Source organism: Pecten maximus, chromosome 18 (assembly GCF_902652985.1).
Source record: "Pecten maximus chromosome 18, xPecMax1.1, whole genome shotgun sequence".
NCBI classification, from domain to species: domain Eukaryota; kingdom Metazoa; phylum Mollusca; class Bivalvia; order Pectinida; family Pectinidae; genus Pecten; species Pecten maximus.
Window position 1 is genome coordinate 8,069,549 of NC_047032.1, and position 22,929 is coordinate 8,092,477.

Sequence of the window (22,929 nt, forward strand, 5' to 3'; positions counted from 1 at the left end):
TCATAACATTAAAGCATATCCTCAAAAAATGTAATTGTGCTGGAAGCAGTTTATAACATGGGTGAATATTGGGTTTAATTATACCAAATTATAGATGGACATTAGCTTCCTGCTATCCAAAAAGACATAATCATGAACATATTACATCCTCCTAAAACACACAAACCAATCTCGCACACAGGGGAGCTCGTCCTAAAACGTTCTAACATGTTGATAGGGTGTTAAACAATGCAAAACACACACATCCATCTCTCACACAGGGGAAACCGTCCTACATTCTTTTGAGAAACGCCTTTAGATGTTTAAAGGATGTTAAACAATGCCAATCCAGACCAAACTTATAGGCAAACAAATACAATAAAAACTACTTTTAGCACGATTTACTTAGTATATCACATTAAGTATGATAGATTATATATAGAATTATAGATCAATCTGACGTATTTACAGAGTGCATAATCTATATAAGGTAAACAGCACACTATTAATTCACCTATTTGAAAAGTCGATACAATATCAAATTAACTGGAAAGTCAGAGACAGACCAGAAAATGCAGGTCAAATGAACGATTGCTATTATCTTCTATAATCACAGGAACATACATGTAGTTCGTATTGTGCTTTTCATCTGTTTGATATAAGTAAAACCTTGTGACATTTAACCTTAAGTCTGTTTTATTTATTTAATGCTTTAACACTGATACGAGGCTATGGGATATGTCGAGTTACACGAAACAAAAGAAGATAATTGATATGGTATGTATTGCAGCAATACTTCCCCTGCATTCGTAGTAGGCAGGAAATCAGCTCATAAATAAATAAGCCATTCGATAGCGCTGTATCATAATAAGGCTTTATTACAGACACCCAATGAACACCCGTGTACTATAACGGTGTCGGGTGGAGCTTAACAATAACATATACATATGTACAAGGTGATAGCCTATAGTACAACTATTGTCTGGCGATACACATAGAGGACATATTGTGGTGAGCGACGACTCCAGGATAGGAGCATCGCCTATCGGTGGACATGGACGTTAAAAATGGCATGAATCAGGTAAAATTGTCTATGATTATTGATATCCAATGTTTTAGAAATGTATTTAATCGTGATACCGTGCTGGCTGTGTGAAACGGATATCACGTAACAAACAGTTAGGTAGCACTATATTTAGATCCAATTAGTCATCAATTCAAGTCAATTAATTACAGGTACTTAAGTTGCATGTTTCGGCTCGTTAAAACCCGGTGTCAAGTATGTTCGCATATCGTCTGCATATACTGGTCTAACAATGCTATTAAAGAAATGTATATTTAGCAATGTGTACAGTTACATGACTGATACCATGCATTTATATACCTATATATATATATATATATATTACTGCGTTAAGTTCCACGATTAATTTTAATATTTAAGCTGATAATGAAATAAATAAGCACTGCATACAAGGTAAACATTAACTACTACTACTATTACCACTTCAGGGTATTCCAATTACACTGGCACAAAATGAAGCATGTCTCTTGCCTTGTTAAGCTTGTCAGAGTTCAGGCAGATATATAATTACCCTCGCTAGGCTCCATTGCCTGCACCACGTACAGGACGGATGTTTTGTTATTCGGTAGGCCTACCCGTAACACTTTAGCTATGTGTGTTTACAAATTGATTTAAGATACCAGGCAGGCTGATCGACCGCGTGCAATTTGGTATTTATTCTAGGCGTTTAGAGTGTGATATAGGATATCAAGTGTTAGATCCGTATGTGTTGGAGGGTATAAAGCTCTTTGGTCAACACATAATTGTAAGAAAATCACAAATGTTAATGGTACTATATATTGAATATAATTTCGATAACATAAACTAGATTATTGTTGAATAATGAATACGGAACTGCACACCAAAGCTGCTACTATATATTGGATATAATTTCGATAACATAAACTAGATTATTGTTGAATAATGAATACGGAACTGCACACCAGAGCTGCCTCGTCCTTATATAACTTTCCGGAGATGCTAATAAACGGATGTAGTGAAATCAAGAACGGTTAATAATTTGTGAACCGCTTTGACACGGCGAATTTACTATGATATAGAAGTATATTAAACATGAAATTATAATTAAATTAGGAAATTACAGTTTAAAGTTAAAACCAACAGTGTCTGCTAAGGGGATTGCTAGTATATTTCCCTACCTTGAGGGTGTGACAAAGAAATATCTACGACAAAACACTACTTATAGTTAAAGAAATCGTTTCAAATATTGGTCATAAACATTCGTTCAATTTTATTTATTTCACTCGCACATCTTTACGCGATCCCCGTAGTGTAACGTTACTCACTTCCGATTAAGAAGGTGAACAGGTGCGAACGATAATTCCCTACGGATTATCATCAACAAGAAATCTTTAACCGTTAAAATGGAAGACAAATGATTGAATATTGAGACAAAGAACTCCCAATGATTAATAAAAGACTGTTCAAAACGTAAATCATAGTTTCCCTACAATGCATGATATTAAAAAAAAACGCTTAGTTTTGTGCAATAAGATCGAGTTTAATGATAAACATTCTGGTATTACCAGATTCACTTAGTTGTAAATCAAATAGAAACATGTTTTATTAAGATTGTGAATTAACCAAGACTTTACCTAGATTTGTATTTGATTGTCGAAGGGACAGAAGACGCTTACGCCCATGGATCACATGGTCTTAATTTCCGTTTACTTTTTCAAGGGTTTCTACGCTAACATATAATTTCGTCCGTAACTTTTGTCCACGTTCTATTAAGTTAGAATTTGCCTCGTGCCACGTACCAGGGTAGTATGTCAGACAATTCAGCGACATAAAAAGTTATAATAAAAAAACACACTAGTTAAGAGATATATGTATATACATGTATATATAATATATATATATATGTATGGCAAAACAGGAGTGGCATATAAGGCCGTCGATTTGGTTATCTGGACTGCATAATCATAACTAATATCGCATTATTTATCGTTTACTAGGGTACAAGCTGTTGACATAGGTGACTTTTCGTGTAATACATACATATCCAGAATTAAGAGTATCTAATTATAACGATTTTATATATTGTATGTACATTATAATATGTCAATTCTCAGTGAATGCAATGTGTCGTCAAGACAGAGGACAATAGCACACATTGTAAGATTATCAATACTAAACAGTCGTGAAATTGTAAGGTTATCAATATTAAACAGTCGTGAAATTGTAACGTTATGAATAATAATCTAGAAATAACGTTATAAAATTGTAAGGTCATCAATACTATACGGTCTGGAAATAGCATTATAAAATTGTAAGGTTATCAATACTTAACAGTCGTGAAATAGCATTATAAAATTGTAAGGTTATCAATATTAATATAGAAATAACATTATAAAATTGTCAGGTTATCAATACTAAACAGTCTAGAAATAACATTATTAAACTGTAAGGCTATCGATATTAAACAGTCTAGAAAAAGCATTATGAAATTGTAAGTTTATTAACATTAATCTAGAAATAACATGATAAAATGTTTAGGTTATCAATACTTAACAGTCTAGAAATAGCATTATAAAATTGTAAAGTTATCAATTCTAAACATGCATGAAATTATAAGGTTATCAATATTAAACAGTCTAGAAATTGCATGATTATAAACATTAATTTAGGAATAACATTATGAAATTGTAAGGTTGTCAATACTTAACGGTCTAGAAAAAGTAGCATGATATTGTTAGGTTATCAATACTATTAGTACTACAGTATAGCATACGTAATGAAGGGACAATTCGAACTGTTTTCACTGTCTGTATAGGAGACAAACGTAAGTTCATTTATTCCGTAAAAGCCGGACATACATGTAAATCAGTGGTTTTTACCCTAACCGTTACAAGGATGGAGTCCTATGACCGTGAACTGTACTGATTGTATGTGTCGTTTAGAACAATAAAGTGTATTATTACTTAACAGCCAGAGTCGTCTATCAATGTCGTTTAAATATAAGCTGACCCTCCCACACGAACTTGGAACACGATCGTTCACGTCCATACTTAGCTAATAAGCCTTTATCTCTACTATTTGAGGGATAGAAACAAGTCGGTCTTGACATGTAAACCGAATGGTAAATGCTAACTCAAAATTGATTTTCACTGCTTACATTGAGAACCTAATATGGTAATGAGACCACGTGTTCATAGAGGGCAAGCGTCTTTTGAAACCGCGTAAATCTGTGTCAAATTAAACAACATGAACCGAACCATGATGGTGACAATAAAACCTACATCTGACCTTATACTCTACAGGAAAATATCATTGTTTGTAATTATATATAAGTATTATCTATCAAATCCACGTGGTCTTCATCAAAATCAATCTCGACAATCTGTGTGTTTTTTATTGTTTCAATCATCGGTTGACATATGAAAAATAGAACATTTAGATATTTGATGCATATTTGTTGCTAAAATAAGGAGGAAAATTCCCTGTCTTTCAAATAGTCACTATGTTGAGACTTTTTGAAGATTTCCTCCCGTCTAATTTATATCATCAATATACGTAGATCAGGTATCATAGCGTCTTCACCTACGATTGTCAATTCATGTATAACGTTGAAGGGCGGATTATCGTGTAATGAAATAACCATTTTTATTAGTAACAGGTTTAAGTGGTATACAGTCCTCAACATCTGTGCTGGACTAACTACGACAAATTAATCGGATAAGATGCTTGGTCTAGACCCTTAGTATATTTTTATTGTATAGGATCTTCCCGGAAAGTTGTTTTTCAATATTGATAATTTTTCAAGTTAATAATTTTACCGTAATATACGTCCAATAAGTACGGGGTAAAGCTCCCAGGTAATATAGCTGATTGATAGAACAGTGTGATACATGGTGACCAGGGCTCGACTGTGTGTGACAAACAATATGCACAAAGCTAGGTCGTAATTGATAGCATTGTCTTTGTAGACTGAGATCAGCAATAATTGATATGCAAATTAAATGTTTAAACTTTATCTCAACAGTCGTACAATTGTCCCTAAATATCCAATACAATGATTGTCTCGGTAAACAAAGCACTGGAAGTGAAGCGTCTCGTTGTAAGCTGCCAGTGTTTTTGTTTGATATTACCCGGATGACGACACCAAAGGAGGCACCGAGGTGTTCCAGCAACAATGCACGAAATAGTAAGACAAATGCAGGACTTATTCAACCAGAGTTAAATACAAACGTGTTATATTACTGCAACAGATCAATTCAACAAAACAGAGGAAACATTAAGACAAGTTCAAGAAAATCATTGCTGTATTTACAAAATCCACTCATGAAAAGAAAGCTATAATATTGAGTAGGAGTGTTAGGAAATATGATACCTATTTGTCCCTCAACCGGCTGGCTATACAAACTTTATAGACACAGCAGGCCCATGTTATAACGAACACTTCCTTGTATTTTTCATGAGCTTATATTACCACCAAAGCCTTGATAAAGTATCCGTTGATATCATACATTTATAATAAAAAGATAATAATATTTGAATCATTCATTAAAGTCAATAGCAATGTTAATACCACGATCTAAAGAAATTGATTTTTAATGCGATAATTATTACATAATGTATATGATTTTATAAAGGTTGTAATCTTATTAAGTATATTTTTTTAAATGAACAGTTTGTATTTCAAATTTGACGGTAATTTTTATCTATTTTCACGAAAAGCAAGATTAACCGGTAGGTGAACAGTTACACATCATTACCAACATGCAATATAATAAATGATTACAATAAATATGACGTAATAATAATTCTGTAATGCTAACTGATAAGATAAAGGAGTAGTTTCTCGGCCTTCCCTGCAAGGACAACGAACATGTCTGCTCAGAACCCCAAACCGTAACTATGACTCAGAATCGATTAAAAGCAAAGGCAAGCAGAAATGTCTATCTCTCGTGGTGAATAATCACAGAATTAAGTCATTAATGTATGGGGGCCGCGGTGACCGAGTGGTTAAGGTGTCCTGACACTTTAACACTAGCCCTCCACCTCTGGGTTGCGAGTTCGAAACCTACGTGGGGCAGTTGCCAGGTACTGACCGTAGGCCGGTGGATTTTTCTCCGGGTACTCCGGCTTTCCTCCACCTCCAAAACCTGGCACGTCTTTAAATGACCCTGACTGTTAATAGGACGCTAAGCAAAATAAACCAAACCAAACCATTATTGTATGAATTTCAACCTAAATTTCTAAATAAATCCGTCCAATTTCCAGATGTTCGTTAATCATTAGGAATAGTTCTAAAATAGCACTGATAACGATGTCGTTATATAAATGAGCTGGGTATCGTCTAGATCTCGTCAATCATGTAATGTCCAAAACGTCAATATACAGGAATGGTAGGTTCCTGCTGTGAAATTGTTGTCTAAATACTGTGTTGCTTAATATATATTGTTCAATTGTAATGAGACTATTTAATTTCCATTACTTTTACCAGTGAAATATTAAAAATTGATCATTTTACAAAAGTGATAATTTTGTACTATTAAGAAATCATTTTTTTTCGATTTGAGCGGAGCACTGCTTACAAACGACAATTGGAGAACTGAAAAGCTGCTATAAAATGTAATAAACAGAATATCTAACAGTGTCTTTAGTAATGCCAAATATATTTCTCGAACAGGGCTAGTAGCACGTAGCACGAAGACACTTCAGACACTGTTAGATGTCTTTTATATAGTATTTTGAAATAAGTGAATGTAGATGGCAGGTCTTTTTCTTTATCGTGGAATAAATATAGGAAAAGGTAAAAACAGTCGCATCAAACAATAATGTTTATGAATCGTTTCCTTAATGGGATTTATTTCATTTATAATCAGAAATAGCGAACGTTCTAAAATTTGGCATATTGGCGCACTGTGAATACGACCACAGTGGAACACCAGGGTTTCTTATCACCCTTTGAATATCATTTACAAGAGCGGTGTTAAAGCACAGATACAGGTAGACTAAATATGCCCTAGGAAATTTACGTACTATTTGACCTGGGATCGACCCAGGCTAATATTTTACGCACATAATTGTTATCTTGGCTAAAATTGATCGATCTAACTAGTCCATGCCTATACCGGGAATCCGGGTCGGAAGTGTCTATAGAAACTTATATACAAAAACGTCGACATGTACGTAATTAAGTTATTTATAGCTGTCAATCAGCACGATAAAGACATTCTTAAGCGCGGGAAAAAGTTGTGATCCTAATGATGGTAATTCTTATTGTTTCAAAGAATATCAAATTAAGCAAATAGTTAATTTATTCTAGAATGAGCGAATGTTATACGATTGTTTATGATTGATCCAATTACTCTTTTTTAAACAGTAATTATTTTTTATCTTATTTTCATTTTGAAAGGGGCCGCGGTGTCCGAGCGGTTAAGGTGCCCCGATGCTTTAACCTCTGAGTCACGAGTTGCACGGTACTGACCGTAGTCCAATGAATTTCCACCCGGTAGTCCGGGTTTCCTCCACTTCCAAAACCAGATACATCCTTAAAGGACTCTGGCTGTTGATAGGGCGTTAAATAAGATAAAAAAAAAAAATTTAAAGTTTGGTTACATGACAATTGAAGACGGTATCTCGTAATTAGCTCTTGTAAGGACAATTCCGCCTTTCTGTAAGTTTATTTTACCTTGATGGGCGTGCTATTACTAACAGTTGTACAAACATGTATATGGAAATTCACAAATATTATTGGACGCAGGTGAATAATCTTTGTATAGAGCATGACATGCATGACAAAGGGTACTTGCAATATAATATTGTAATAATCATACCTCTCTTCAAACTGACTCTAATATATAGGCCAAGGTTTCTATATTTCTTCAGAACAATTGCGTTTTACTTTGTTTAAATTACTAGTTTACTTATTAGCCATAGTACAAAAGAAAAGAAAATAGAACCTTCGTTTGAGTCACAGATAGAAATTATGTCGATCAATGACAAAAGAGTATGAATTACATACAACTGTCCTTCTCACCGTCTCTAAGTAATTTACTGTCTCTATATTATTGTATTATTCATGTACAGTGGTCATGTCTATAAAATGTTAACGATTTGAAACGTCAAGACAAACAACTTAGAAGTTCTGCTATGGAGTCGAAAATCTAGGATATGAATTGTCTCGCAGCTAAGGTAGCACGTGTAATCAATTGTGATCCAGTCGTTGGAATTACTCTGGCTACTAATACGCTAGATAAAGTGTCGGGTTAAAGACAGAAATGTTAATGAAGATATTGATAGCTTAAAGTATACAGTGTAGATTGGGCAACATCTATTTGAAAACCCTGTCAGCATATTTCCTTATTAACATTTCTCCCTCACTCTGTTTCTCCTTTTATTTCTTAACTGATTAAGATCATTATTGACACAGGTACGTTATTTATCATACTTAATGCTAGCATATCAAGATATATTTAGCCATTTGATACAAAAACAGAAACGGACGATATATAACTGACATTTACTTAGACAATATATATAATGATTAAAAAATCAAAATTTACATAGCAAAGGAAACTTACCACGACACAGCCCAGGCAGACAATATCATTCAACAAAGGCACGGAACGGTAGATCGTAATTTAAACGAAATATGTTAGATACATGTAATTTAATCAGGAAATAAATCCAAGATTTTCGGTCATTAATTGTCAATTAAACCCCCTGGTGATTGGGTAGGTCAAGTACGCGATATAGAGTTGATTTTATTTGTGATTACTGATTTACTGATTCGATTTAGATTTCTATTGATTTCAGACAAAGTATTAGTTGTTTATTGTAGATTACACTTGTCATATTGATTGGTGGGTATCGATAGAAAGCAGTTATAAGCCATCGGTACAGATAACTTAATGAAAATGTCTATATCACGGAGAGAAGAAAAGTTTTTACATAAACATTATAAATACATGCTATGGTGATTTAATCTGTTGTCATTCATCTTTATTTGTTTCATCTTAAATTTGGATTCACAATTACTGTAATTGTGAACATCCTCGTCAATATTGATGATTCCTGATAGGATTTATTTTTAAATGGTTATTAAATCTGGCAAGTTACGGCCAACACAACTATATTACATCAACGTATCCTGTATATCCTCATGAATGATTATTAAATTAACATTTACATTAAAGTCGGAAATGTTGTTATTGATCAAACACTTGTCCCACTAATTTTAGTTACTGAGTACTAATATTTATTTAATAAAGAATTATAAAATAAGAAAATTAGATATCATAAAAACGAAATCACATAAGATTATCATTATATATGATTAACATATATACTCATAACACAAATTAAAAGAACAGTATAAGTTATTGAAAATATATAACTCTTCTCACACAATCAAAATAATACCATAAGTTATTCAGAATATACAACTCTTAACACACAATCAAAATAATACCATAAGTTATTCAGAATATACAACTCTTAACACACAACCAAAAGAATACCATAAGTTATTCAGAATATACAACACACAATCGAAAGAAAAGCATAGTTTATCAAAAATATACAACTCATCATAACACACAATAAAAATAGCATAAACATGTCATTATACAACGTTTTATTCAAAGTTGTCGGAACCCACAAGACCCGCTCTGTTAGACGGAAACCCAAGATACTCTGCTCTGTCGTCAGAAACCAACGATACTCTGCTCTGTTTACAGAAACCCACAAGAGTCTGTCTTATTGCCGGAACCCACAAGACCAGCTTTGTCATCGGAAACCCACGAAAACACAGGCAGATTTTTGTGGGTTTTTGACGATATCCGGGTAGCAATCAGAATGTGTATCGTGCGTTTCCAACGATGTCCGGATAATAACCAGAGCAGAGTCTTGTGGGTTTTCGACAATATCCGGATAACGACCAGAGCAGAATCTTGTAGGTTTCCAACAATATCCGGATAAAAATCAAATCAGAGTCTAGTGGGCTTCCGGCAATGTCCGTATAACAACCAGAGCAGAGTTGTGTGCGTTACCGACAGTATCCGATAACAACCTTTGCAAAGTCTCGTGGGTTTCCAACTATGTCCGGAATATATAGTCTCCACCTTGTACTTCTTCAAGGGCATCAGTGTAAAATATTTGTCTACTCGTTATTCACATTAGATAAGGGTGGGGTATATACAATGAATACAAAATGTTGGAAAGTAATAAGGAAAGATTGAATCAATAAGAAAGATCAATAACTGACTAGAATTAAAGTACATTCCGTCTTTGTGTACACAATTCGGGGACGATGACAGAGCTCCATGGGGATCAATGGTAGATATTTAAACTATATTACAGTATTTAACACAGGATGTTAGGCGTACAGACAAAGAAATCGGCAGCTTTATATTGAAATCAGGAAGATCATCACAATCAATTTATGTGTTAAAATGTTTTGATAAAGGAAATAATTAGTTCCAGCATACAAATGTACGAGGTGAGTGTAACCAGACTTTATATTTGCTTTGTGATTCATCAGCAAACTATCTATTCCATATGTATTAAATCAATTGGTATGTTCAAAAACTGTGTTTTGCAAAATATCAAACATTACATTGATTTTATCTTATTTTGGTTTCCCGATAAATACACGAAACAGGCCATCATCTGCTAAAAGAAGTACGAAACGGCAAGGTTATTATTTCTAATTTGAGATAGAGAGGCCATATTACGAGATTTAATTCAGCCGAGTCGGGTATATATTATCTAAAGAACTCAAATCCAATATTTGATAGTCACGAGTGTAAGATCCTGTTTATTATATAACTTGTATTTATGAGAAATATATATCTTTATATAAGACAGGAACATTTAGAGTCGAATAGTACATCTCTGCAGGGGCAATCGTGCAATATTCATTGTGACGTCATAAGTTACTTAATTATAATAAACTTTTGTGACGTCACAATAGTGTTATTACAAACATGTTTCACGATATTTACGACATGACAGGACAGCTATGTGACATTATCATTTCCGTATATTCCCCGGTGTATTGTTTGTGTTCGAGCACTGATCACATCATCTTGCATACGACCTACGATTAAGATTTATTGAATGGTATCACCTTATACAATTATATACGTGTCTTTTGTGATCTTGGCGATCTAATTCTTAACATAATGAGCCGTACGGCTGACGATTACAATATGGTATTCCTACGGTTGAGATTTACACACGAAGTTCTAGAAAAGGAAATAAAAAATAAATGAAAATATTGAAATTTCATTAATGTGTCTCTTTGGTGATCAGAATTAAATTCGCATTTCCGAAGATCTCAGAATTTTAGAAATTGTAATTAATTAATTGTAAATAAGAAATTCATAAGGTGTTTTGTTTAGCAGTTACGACACGCAAAGGGAGAGCTTGATTTATCTTGTAATTCATGAAATTACATATGTACCATTGATATATATAAGATGTCCTAGGAAAAATTTACGTCACATATATTATATATCATAACCTATGTCAAATCGTATATCGTATAAGGTATATTTTTATAGCTTTGTATAAGATATCAAATAACAAAATAACTCTTTAATAACAAAACAAGATAGCTGGTATCATTTAAATATATGTATACCATGTTCTATGTCTACATGTAATTGTTTGTAATTTACATGAGTCTTGATAAAGACACAGATTGCCTCGAAAATTCGACAATTTACTTGTCTTTACTGTCGTTATAACTACTTGACAAATTTTCTTTTTCTAGTTATATGCATCCAGCGAACATCTTTTTGTAAGGATCCAGTACCTATATTGGACCATACCGTCGTTTTTACTTGCTAAACCCTATATATACATAGAATGATTTATAATATATGTACAATTCGCATCCCTGTATGTAAAAATATCGCGATCAAGGTATTCATATCATCTAATGGACGACTTACACAATGATTATGTCAGGATATCGGGCCGACCATCACTGCGCCATTGAAACGTTCTTTTTAGAATGCTGATGTGGCGCAGTGGTATAAGGTGCGGGTATTTCTGGTTAGACGATTGGGTGCCGTCGATCGTGAGTTCGAGGCCCGGTCAGGACTCGAGTCATCAAGTTGTCTTCCTTCGTCATTTGTGTTACTATGTTATATATCAAATAATTAGCACAATGTATCATATCCATAATCTGTTGGTAATCCTTAGATAAAGATTTGAATTTCATATAATGTTACAAAATTCAAGATTTACATATTTATTATTAATTGTCATATTTGTGTGTCATTTATTTATATATTTATTTTGATACGACCTACAAAACCTACATAACAACATACACAGTATATCGATCCCAATATATTGTTCAAATAAAGACAGATTTTAGTCAGTAGACTTGTGTATAGTCAAAGCACACGTGCCAGGTCAATTTACCAAGTTCGTAAGAAATTCGGTCGGTGTTAGAACAATTGGCGGTGGTCACGCCGTGTCATCCTTACAGCGATAGGACGGTCGGTACAAATCGTGCTAGGGCCCGTGACAGTCGGTAGATTACAGTGTACTCAGGCTGAGGACGTTCCGACCTGATCGAATTCCGTTGTATGTGCACTTGTTTGCTTGGAAACTCACCTCTTGAGATGAAATATCATGAAACGTGTGCCGTTTGTAAATCTTGAAAGGGTTGGGTCGTCAGCTTTGATGTTGAGAACAGCTCTGTACTAGAAGCCTGATCCCATATGCTACATTTGAAATCATACAATTTCGAACACTAGCGCGCTTAGAGAAATGATGCTGTTACTTAATTGTCGTTTTAAATAATTATATTTTGTATTTGACTTAATACATTTCACTGTTTTAATTTAATCTGAATTATAACTACTTTATTTTTTCTCGACTTTCACTTGCGTTCTGAGTCTATTATCAATCGTAAAATGAAAAACAGCTATGTGATGACGTTCATGATCAAATCCTCTAAAGTGAATATTCGTATGAAATCTGAGCTTTTCCTCTTATCCCATATTATGTGTTAAATCTTGTGACGGATATTATCAACAAAAGGGTATTTGTAAATTAGGACATTGCATTCAGATCTGAACTTCTTCAAATATATTCTATGAATTCTACAACAACAGTATAACGTTCGTGCAAACAAGGGAATATATCTAGTATTCAACGCTTTAGTTATCAACAGACCATCTGCCTCCTCTCCTAATCAAATTTGAGGTCACATCACTAAATATGTAAGGATATATATAGGGTCTAGAATAGTCTTGAATATCAAACACGAATAAACATCTACGCAATAATCATGTTACATACCATTTTTTATGAAAATGTAGTTTCTTAAAATCACCAATAATTTGCTGTAGATGCTATCAGTTTCTTCTATAGAGTTACTTATTGGTATGAGGAAGTAGCATGGAATAGTTCTGAGTCACAGAAAAATAAATCAAGCCTGAAGAAAAGCCATGCTGTTAAGCTCACAGGCACACAATAGAAGCATTTGTTTGACCGGATTTGGCTTTTTTACGTTTAAACACTTATTTTTATTTGACATGGCATATAAGGAGGTATTTCAAACACCAAAAGGGCTCTTATTAGACAATATCAAGAACTCTAGACATGGCAAGAAGGCAGTTTTTTTTAGAGAAAAAGATGTTAAACCGCTGAGCTTGGCTAAAAGATGCATATTTAGGGAAAAAGGCACTAAACTTACCGGATTATCAATTTGTATTACAAACAACGTCCTTCTTGATATAATATAATGATCAGATGTCGTAAAAGTATGGTATATGATTATTATTATTGATTTAAATGCCTCCCTTAAATTTGATTGATTTAAATGCCTCTCCTCGGGGCTGCGGTGGCCGAGTGGTTAAGGTGTTCCGACACTTTAACACTAGCCCTCCACCTCTGAGTTGCGAGTTCGAAACCTACGTGGGGCAGTTGCCAGGTACTGACCGTAGGAAGGTGATCTTTCTCTGGGTACTCCGGCTTTCCTCCAGCGCCAAAACCTGGCACGTCCTTAAATGATCCTGGCTGTTAATAGGACGTTAAACAAAAACAAAGCAAACCAAACATTCCTTTATGCCATATTAATGTCATATTACTCACAGTCGCCATTTTCCTTTCAAGGTCAAAACAAAATAAGTGTTTCAACGTACAAGATATTATTCACAACTGCGATTTGCAAAACAAGGTAAAAAAATAATCGGTATTAATTCATATCTGGTCAAACTCATGCTCTTAGTTGGTGCTGTAGACGTCGGTGAGCAAAACGAAATGGCTATTATGTGCGATATATGTGATACAAATGAGCTAAGCATGTCCCCTTTAAACATACAATTCCCCATGTTTTCATGAAATTTACAAACAAAATTAATTAACAAATTACATGTCAACAGCAAGACTAAAGTTTCCAATGAGGTCAAAATGAAAATATAGTAAGTTTGGCATAACCCGCCCGGCCCAGAAACAAATGCCCCTACTCAGAAAATTGTATTGTGAAAAATAAAACTTATTTATTTTGAATGACTTGACCGTTCCGGATATGTATGTCTGGAAGTTGCTTTGCAAGTTTGAAAATACGTCTCGCAAACCCAAATAAGTTTGGTGTGTGTTTCTTTTGTTAAGATCACAAAATAAATAATGATTTCAAAACAATTATATTCTGGTTTGTTTTTGTTTTGAAGGTTGAACATCTGTTTTTAGAACTGAATAAAAAAAAGTTCAGCACTACCTACCCATATGTAAAAAAAACAACCTAGTCGGGTTACAGCAAACCAAGATACTTTAAAAGATGGCCTGGTACATACTAAAAGAAGACTAAGTTATTTCTGTAGAACTGCACCTTATAACGAACTTATACGGTTGTAAAATATCGAATTTTTACTGGATTTGCTACTTATATGCCCGGTAACAATAAATAGAAGTGTGATTGGTCGACTTTTCTTCGCTTCACCAACTCAACACGACTTCATACATTTCATTTGCAGATATAATAATCTCCTGTAGTTAGGTTACAACGAAAAGTCACATATACTATACCTACTGAGTGTATTTTTCAAGGTTATAAATGCTCTCACATGGTGTTGTCACTGTTGGTGGTAAACACGTGTATCATATTGGTCTTAGTAAGGCCGTGCTCGTGGACCGTCACTAACGTTATTTGTTTTGTCATGCATAAACACCTGTTGTCATAATATACTATAATTAAAACAGAATGTGGACTAATGTTCAATGTGCAAATAGATAATACGTTTGTCATAACACGATACAATTTGATATCGTAAAAGAGTGTGGAAACCTGAAAAAGTGTTCAGATCTTGAAGTGTGAGGAGATCTTGAAAGTAAGATGAGATCTTGAGAGATTATGAAGAGACTGAGAGAGTATAGAGACCGTGATATGATCTAGAATTCCTAAACTAGTATGGAGATAGTGAGAGACTAGGGAAAATGGTAAACAATGATTTAAATTAACATTAGAGTTAAAAGCCTCAAACCAACATTATAATGCATCGCTGATGTTAAATGTCAAATATACTAAGTATCTGTGAAGTTAATGAACCTCACAATTACACAACTAACAAACTAATCTAAATCGTATAAATCTAGAGGTTTTATTGTTTGGTGTAAATTTTAATTAATTACACTAAATCTGTATTGGGTTGATACCACAGTTATCTCATGCTTACGGCTAATTTCCTTATTACCTAACGGTGTGTAAAATAGCCATGAGCTTCTGTAATAGTTCACACACCCGACATACGTGATTTTATCACAAACAATAAAACCAGTATACTTGTTGTTGTCCACAGTCTATGTCTACGCGTGTAGCTTTAAATTAAAAGAAATACTCTGAATACCAACTGAATCTGAAATCTAATAAAAACATATGTTTGTTTGGTGATACATTGTAAGAAATTCTAAAAGGTCTGCATGTACGAAACGCACTTCATGGATGACGTTATGTTATAAAAAAAAAACACCTGCAAAAACGTTACCTAGATAAGGAGATCCAGCGTGAATACCACTTGTTCAGTATCTATAGGTAATTACTTGTAATTATTTTTTTTTCTCTCGATAAAACTAATTATATACTCGTTATAGGGATTACGATATGACGTTAATTACTTCAGCACATCAAATCTTTATATTCACGTAATTATCAAAGGTAATTTGATAGTTTTATGCATGGAGTATTTCTAAGTCTATTTTTGTATGGAGGTCTATATTGTGTAATAGGTGACTCTGTATTCAACATTTTACAGAGTAGCTGCAAGGTATCCCTGCAGCTAGGGGATCGCTACAAAAAGACAATAGATATTAGCACATTTCAATACAAAATCTGCTACAACAATGATAATGTTTGGGTCTATATCTTGTCTCTACTTTTTCCAATGCTTTCCACGTTTCAATACGCAACCGACACAAAACTAAGGTAATACTGTATGTAATATTGGTATTAACTATGACATTCCATTTTAACGTAAGCGGTCTTTCTCGTTACCCGTTGTTGGCATGCATTGTCTCTAGGTTTTATATTTCAGTGTGACTGCGCTATAAAACCCCTCGTGTCTTCAAGTGAATTTGATTAACTATAAAACAATCAATAACACATAGACCGATCTAGAATCGAACATTCGAACATTTCATATTAGTTGTATTTTATAACACTTGTATTTTTTCAAATACATATGAATAACTCAGTAATGCATTTAAATGCATGTATTCAACTCTGACCCAAACACATTTCATTAACTGCAGATTCGAATTCAAAGTTGTATTTTAAGCAAATGGTATATGGTATGTCAGATTTTAGGCATTGCCAATAAAAATTTCAACCTATTTTTACTTCATTTATAGTTTCAGATAGATGACCGAATACAAGATGTAAAAGGAACGAGTGAATTTGAAAAATTTAAAAACGACCATGGAGAAGGTAAGTTTTTCCTGTGATTAACTTGTTTTTATTTGGTGACCGTATGATATATTGTGACGATTTATGGCTGTGGCTGTTTCAGCTGCATAGTCCAATAGCTGGTGTTTTGTGGCTTTGCGATTGTTTATGCACAGACATAAGCGATGTCTATCGTTGCCAGCTCCTGTATTGTTGACCGCTCCTTCGTACCCCCGATGCACATCAAATATCACTTGCTTCTTACACTTGGTATCATAATATATATATAAGTATTGTTTGACTAGAATGAAGTACACGAATGGATTATCTTACAAGAGACTTTAGCTCCGGACGTGATATGTGTAGATATTATAAATAATACCATTACTCGCAACATTATATCACACGCATGTTGATTGTAGTTAGGATTTCTTTAAGGCAATTCACTGTGTGTGCGTGCTTGCGTGTGTGTATAAATATTCGTACTTACTTAGCAATACTTATAACGTAGAAGAATATCACTAGTTAGCTTCTGTTTTTTACTTCTGTATTTTATAATTTCTTACGACGAAAACAATTAACATACCATGGTATTTGTTTTCAATTTGAACAGAGTTCAAGCTTACATTTGAAGTTTTTGACAGGAACAGAGATGGTCGGATTTGTATTGATGAGTTAGGGATAGTTATGCAAGCATGCGGACAAAATCCGACAACTCAACAAATCGAGGAAGCAATGGTAAAATTAGACAAAAATGGTAAGTTTATTCATTTCTTTTTTTTGATAATTGCATTGTAAGTTTTTCTTTTATTATATAAATTATTTTGGCGTGTATGTTCTACCATGTAAAACGCCAATGCTCAAGGAATATACACGTGTAGTGATAACATTATAGTGCAGGTGGTTTTAGGAAAACATGGCGTCACATAGTTGTCTCTATGGTGGAAGAACCTCCTAGCGGAAATACTTCTGAAAGGGAAATATATCACGTATTTACATAATTGGATCTTGTTTTCATCTTTTTTCATCATTTGCCATTTCATCACAGTTTATAATATAAGAATAACATATGGCCGTATCAGTAGATAGAAACAAGCTGTTTGACAATACACATTTACACTGTACATGCATTATTTGCTTATTAGAATGAAGACGTATTTGTTTCAATAAGGTATCAGACAATGCATACGAATAAGTCAATAATCGTTAATGCAAATGTATTCCGTTGCTTTTCAGGGGATGGGCTGGTTGAATTCGATGAGTTTCTGTATGATATGTTTAAAATTTATAAAAACCCGAAAACTATGAGTGAGTCATTAGCGGCAGCGTTTGAACTTTTCGACAAAGATAACAATGGCTTGATAGATGCTAAAGAATTTACGGAAATTGTTAAAAATCTTGGCTGTGACCCCTTAGGGGATAAGGAAATCGCCGAGATGATGGAGGTGGCTGATACAAATAAAGATGGAAAAATTGATTATCGTGGTGAGTTTTATCATTTATTAAAAATTCGTGTATGATGATTCATGTATTGATGTTATAAGGTATGATAATTTATCATTAAAACATTCTCCGGTTTCCTCCCAAAGTAAGACCCTCTCACGCGCTTGAATCAGGTCACCAATAGTGATATATATATAACTTGATATAACTTGTTTAGTTGTATATAAATAAAACTTAAATCTATGTTGATTTATATTAATTTTATATGTCCTTTTCTCTACTTTCTATCCTTCCGTTTCGTATAACTCACCTTACGCACTGCACTCATCTTACGACTGCAGCTGTTGCAGAACTGTTTAACATAAACATGCAAAACATTACTATTTTTCTTCCAAATATAATTTGATCGTAAGAATATATTAGGTTTGTGAATAAGAAAATGATCAAGAAACTCTTAAAGAAATCTATATTGACACTTTGTAACGTACCAGTGTTTCCGCCCTCGCCACACATAATAATTTATCATTGACGTACATAATGTAATTATTGTAAAGTAAAATTTAAATTAATTGGAATCCATTGTCTGTGTCTTTTCAGAGTTCTGTGGAATTTTAGGTCATCCATAAATCAAAAAAATTGCCAGTTTTCATCATTAAAGAATGTCCAAGGCCACGTTTTTTCTACCAACTTGAATTATCCCTTTTGAAATTGGGATCAGGCTAACCTTCAAGTGGAAAATCCGACAGAACACGTTACTTTATTCCTTTTAAAGTGACTGGACGCCCCGGTGATCGCTAAACATGTTGAAAGAGATTCGCAAATATGCAAAATAATGGTTATCCTCCATTGTGGTATACTGTTATGACTAGGATGGTTATTGTTGAATACTTTATGCTGTAAAAGTGAAGAATTTTTGGTGTGTGATATTTCCTGTGTTTGCTTTGTGGATATATTCGCAGTTTCATCTCTGTGCTACTACACCTGACATACACTAGATATTTTATAAAACTACTGTATGCTTTTTAATGTGTATGATATTCAGTAAAAGTATTATATATTTCATGTTACACAACTGAGTAAGTTCAAGTGTAAGTCTTGATCTTACAGTCTTGTCGTGTTGTACAAAGTACACACAAAATACTAACACCTTCCAAGACAAATTGAAAGTTATATAGATGCATCAGCACCGAAATTAGTTAAACTACACCATTCAACTGTTTCTTCTGGCACTCGTCAGTGATGCTAAGGTTTTAATAAGAGGCGACCAAAAATGAAATTTGAAATAGGTCAAAAGTAACGCCAACATCTGGATTGAAAGGTGCAAAAGACACATGATTCAATACAAATGATACTTTCTAATATTGCATACTATTTGGCATACTACTATTATCAATTTGATGCTTAGAAATACACTTTAAAAGCTAGTTAAGTCCTCAAAATATGTTTCTTAAACTGATGATTGATTAATCTCTTTTAATAGACAATACAAAAAAAACATGTGATAAAACAATTTATTAAGAAATGGCATATTATTTATTTTCAGAATAATTTATCATTAATTAGTATGCAGATAGCATAATCCAAATTTCATTTTAAATGAATTTTTTTAGTTATGAACTAGTTCTCTTTAGTTCTAAATCAAAAATTATTACATTTATTAAATCATGAGGTGTGACACTTTTTCGACCCATTTTAGTTTCCAAAGTTGCTTCCTATGTATCAAATCTTTTTTTGGTCCTCGGCATCACTGACGAGTCCTAGAAGGACGAAAGAGCTATACGATGTTCCTAACATCACTGACGAGTTCTAGAAACGAGATAGAGCTATATGATGACCCTAGCATCACTGACGAGTCCTAGAAGGACGACAAACATATTTTATGTCCATAGCATCACTGACGAGTCCTAGAAGGCAGAAAGAGCTATATGACTTTCATCTTGGCTTTACTTTTTATTATCTAGCTCCCAATTTGTATTGAAAGTTTGTAGTATTTGTTGTGTACTTTGTAAAATCCTTTGATCTCCCCGACGTCTGATCGATGATGAATTGTTGAAAATTACTTGTAGCTGATTCGTTCAAACTTAGATACTGGTATGCTGTCTTTAAAAAGGCTGATGTAAGGGGGATAACTTAAATTAGCACTTTAATACTATAGCAATAGGAACAAGCGACAGTACGCATGTGTATATTCTATTACGATTATTTGCCACAAGTTAATTTGCAAATTTGAATATAAATATATTTTTTTAAATGTCTGCGAATTAACAAACATGAATTAAATACACATAAATAAATATGATGAACGACAGCCAATTGATGCTTGTTTACTTCCATTATGATGCCAGTGTCATGGATCAAATGTAGATGGTAACAGTTATGGATCCAGGGCACAGACGACTTAAGGATCAAATAGTATTTACTTAAATATTTGCGTCAAAGAATTATGATGTTATAAGTGAGGGAATATAATTTTTAGAAATTCATTTTATGTATAATGAGCCTGTATTAGCTATGAGATTAACTGAATCTTGAATGAGTTTTCATTTCATAAAAAAATCATGAACCTCGCCACGAATTGTTCATTTTACTTCGCGTTTCCGTATTCATCACTTTTTTTTAATTAAGCACTCATGTATGGTCATTTATAAGACGGGGAGAAACAGGAGTTATACAAGTCCTAAACTCGATATTTTTTAGATTAACGATTCAACCAATTCAGGTTAGATGTGTTTACAGTTTGGCTGATTATTTTTCACGTCTAAGCTAAGAAAAACAAATAATTTGTAGTTGAATTGATTGTAATAGCGGTTAAAGAAAAAGACAAACAAAGAAAAAGCACATAGATCTACACGTTGATAACATTTATAACAGACATTGTCTTTGATGTCAGGATACTTGCTTTAACCTGACACTTTTTTATCCACAAACTATTATGTGTTTGAATAGAAGAACTGATGAGAAAACTATGGTAAAATCAGGGCAGTGATAAAATGTACAATTGCGATAATCTAAAAAGTGTTTTCAGTGCTCATTTATCCGTGATCAACTTCCTTGTTTGCGATTTAAATTCAAAATTATATCATCTTGCTTTGATGAGGCTAATTGAAGGTTAACTTTTCAAAAAGAAATCATGCAAGAAATTCCTATGTGATTTTGTCATTAAATCATATGTATAACTACACCGTCCATGGTCATCTGTCTCAGATGACAAAGTAGTATACATAATTGGTATAGATATTCGTGCATATATGTACATGTTTTGTAATTGATTTTTTGTAAATATTATAGAATGAAATTTTATAATAAAATGTTTTGCGTAAATCGTTTCAGTGTTTTTTTAAATAACCGCATCCCTGCTAATGTTAAATGGTACAATAATGTAGTACATCGAAAGAAAGTGCTGAAGATGCGTTATACTATATAGTGACTATAACCTTAGGATTGTTACATGTAATGCGCATGTGTAGAGAAACAAGATGTTACAATGCGCATGTCTAGTTGACTTTGCTCCGACTTAGTCCGACTATAGCGATTAGACTTCTTTTCAGCATGCGTCACATTTTGGAAGCACGGCAAAGATTGGTTTTTTTTTTTTTATACACATATGTAATCACATTAGACGTACATTTAATAGCCTAACTATAAATAGTTGACGCCCGAAATAGGCCATAGTATACGTTCATCAAGTTCCACGATAAGATGAATGATTTGTTTAGACATCACAATATCACAATTCGAAAGACAGTAATAATTATTGTTGCTGGTCGGGCTAGTCTTTAGAACGCATATAAGACAGCATCTAGTAGTAGTAGTAGTAGTAGTAGTAGTAGTAGTGGTAGTAGTAGTAGTAGTAGTAGTAGTAGTAGTAGTAGTAGTAGTAGTAGTAGTGGTGATGGTGGTGGTAGTAGTAGTAGTAGTAGTGGTAGTGGTAGTGGTAGTGGTAGTAGTAGTAGTAGTAGTAGTAGTAGTAGTAGTAGTAGTAGCAGTAGTAGTTGTAGTAGTAGTTGTGGTAGTGATAGTAGTAGTAGTAGTAGTAGTAGTAGTAGTAGTAGTAGTAGTGTAGTAGTAGTAGTAGTAGTAGTGTAGTAGTAGTAGTAGTAGTAGTAGTAGTAGTAGTAGTAGGCAGATCGCAGCCTTAGAGTAAATGTTGTTAAATTAACTCAAACAATCAAGTTTTTGATCTTTATATTGTGGTGCAAATCATTGGCTGATATGTAAATTGATCACAAAGGAAAGGAGACAAAACCAGTGCTCCGAATCGGTAAACGTTACGTATAACATATTTGATGCACGCCAGTACGACTCCCGTCATCGCATCACATTTCAGGATGTCTTTCGCCACAAGAAATATTAACCCAGTTATTATTCAAGACCAGACTTAAATTTCACAAGTAGGAATCTGGCTTCGACGTTGATGTAATGTTAGCGCAAGCATTGTCTGCTTATTTCAAAAGTTTCAATCGAGTGTTACGGTTTTGTTCACATCTTAGCATTAAGTTACAGCTGGTTCAAAACGACAAAAAGTAGACACCCCAACCCCTCTCATTCTGCGTTTGTATTGCATTGACTT

At 33.6% G+C, this 22,929-nt stretch overlaps 1 protein-coding gene across 1 annotated transcript; it reads left to right on the forward strand.

The window, feature by feature from the left end:
- Window positions 1-904: 904 nt before the first annotated feature.
- LOC117316735 (neo-calmodulin-like) lies at window positions 905-21,680 on the forward strand. Its single transcript, XM_033871496.1, has 5 exons — window positions 905-1,060; window positions 16,883-16,958; window positions 17,530-17,673; window positions 18,153-18,401; window positions 18,957-21,680. The coding sequence occupies exons 1-5, from the start codon at window positions 1,034-1,036 to the stop codon at window positions 18,983-18,985; spliced, it is 525 nt and encodes a 174-aa protein (XP_033727387.1). The 5' UTR covers window positions 905-1,033; the 3' UTR covers window positions 18,986-21,680.
- The last annotated feature ends 1,249 nt before the right edge of the window (window positions 21,681-22,929 follow it).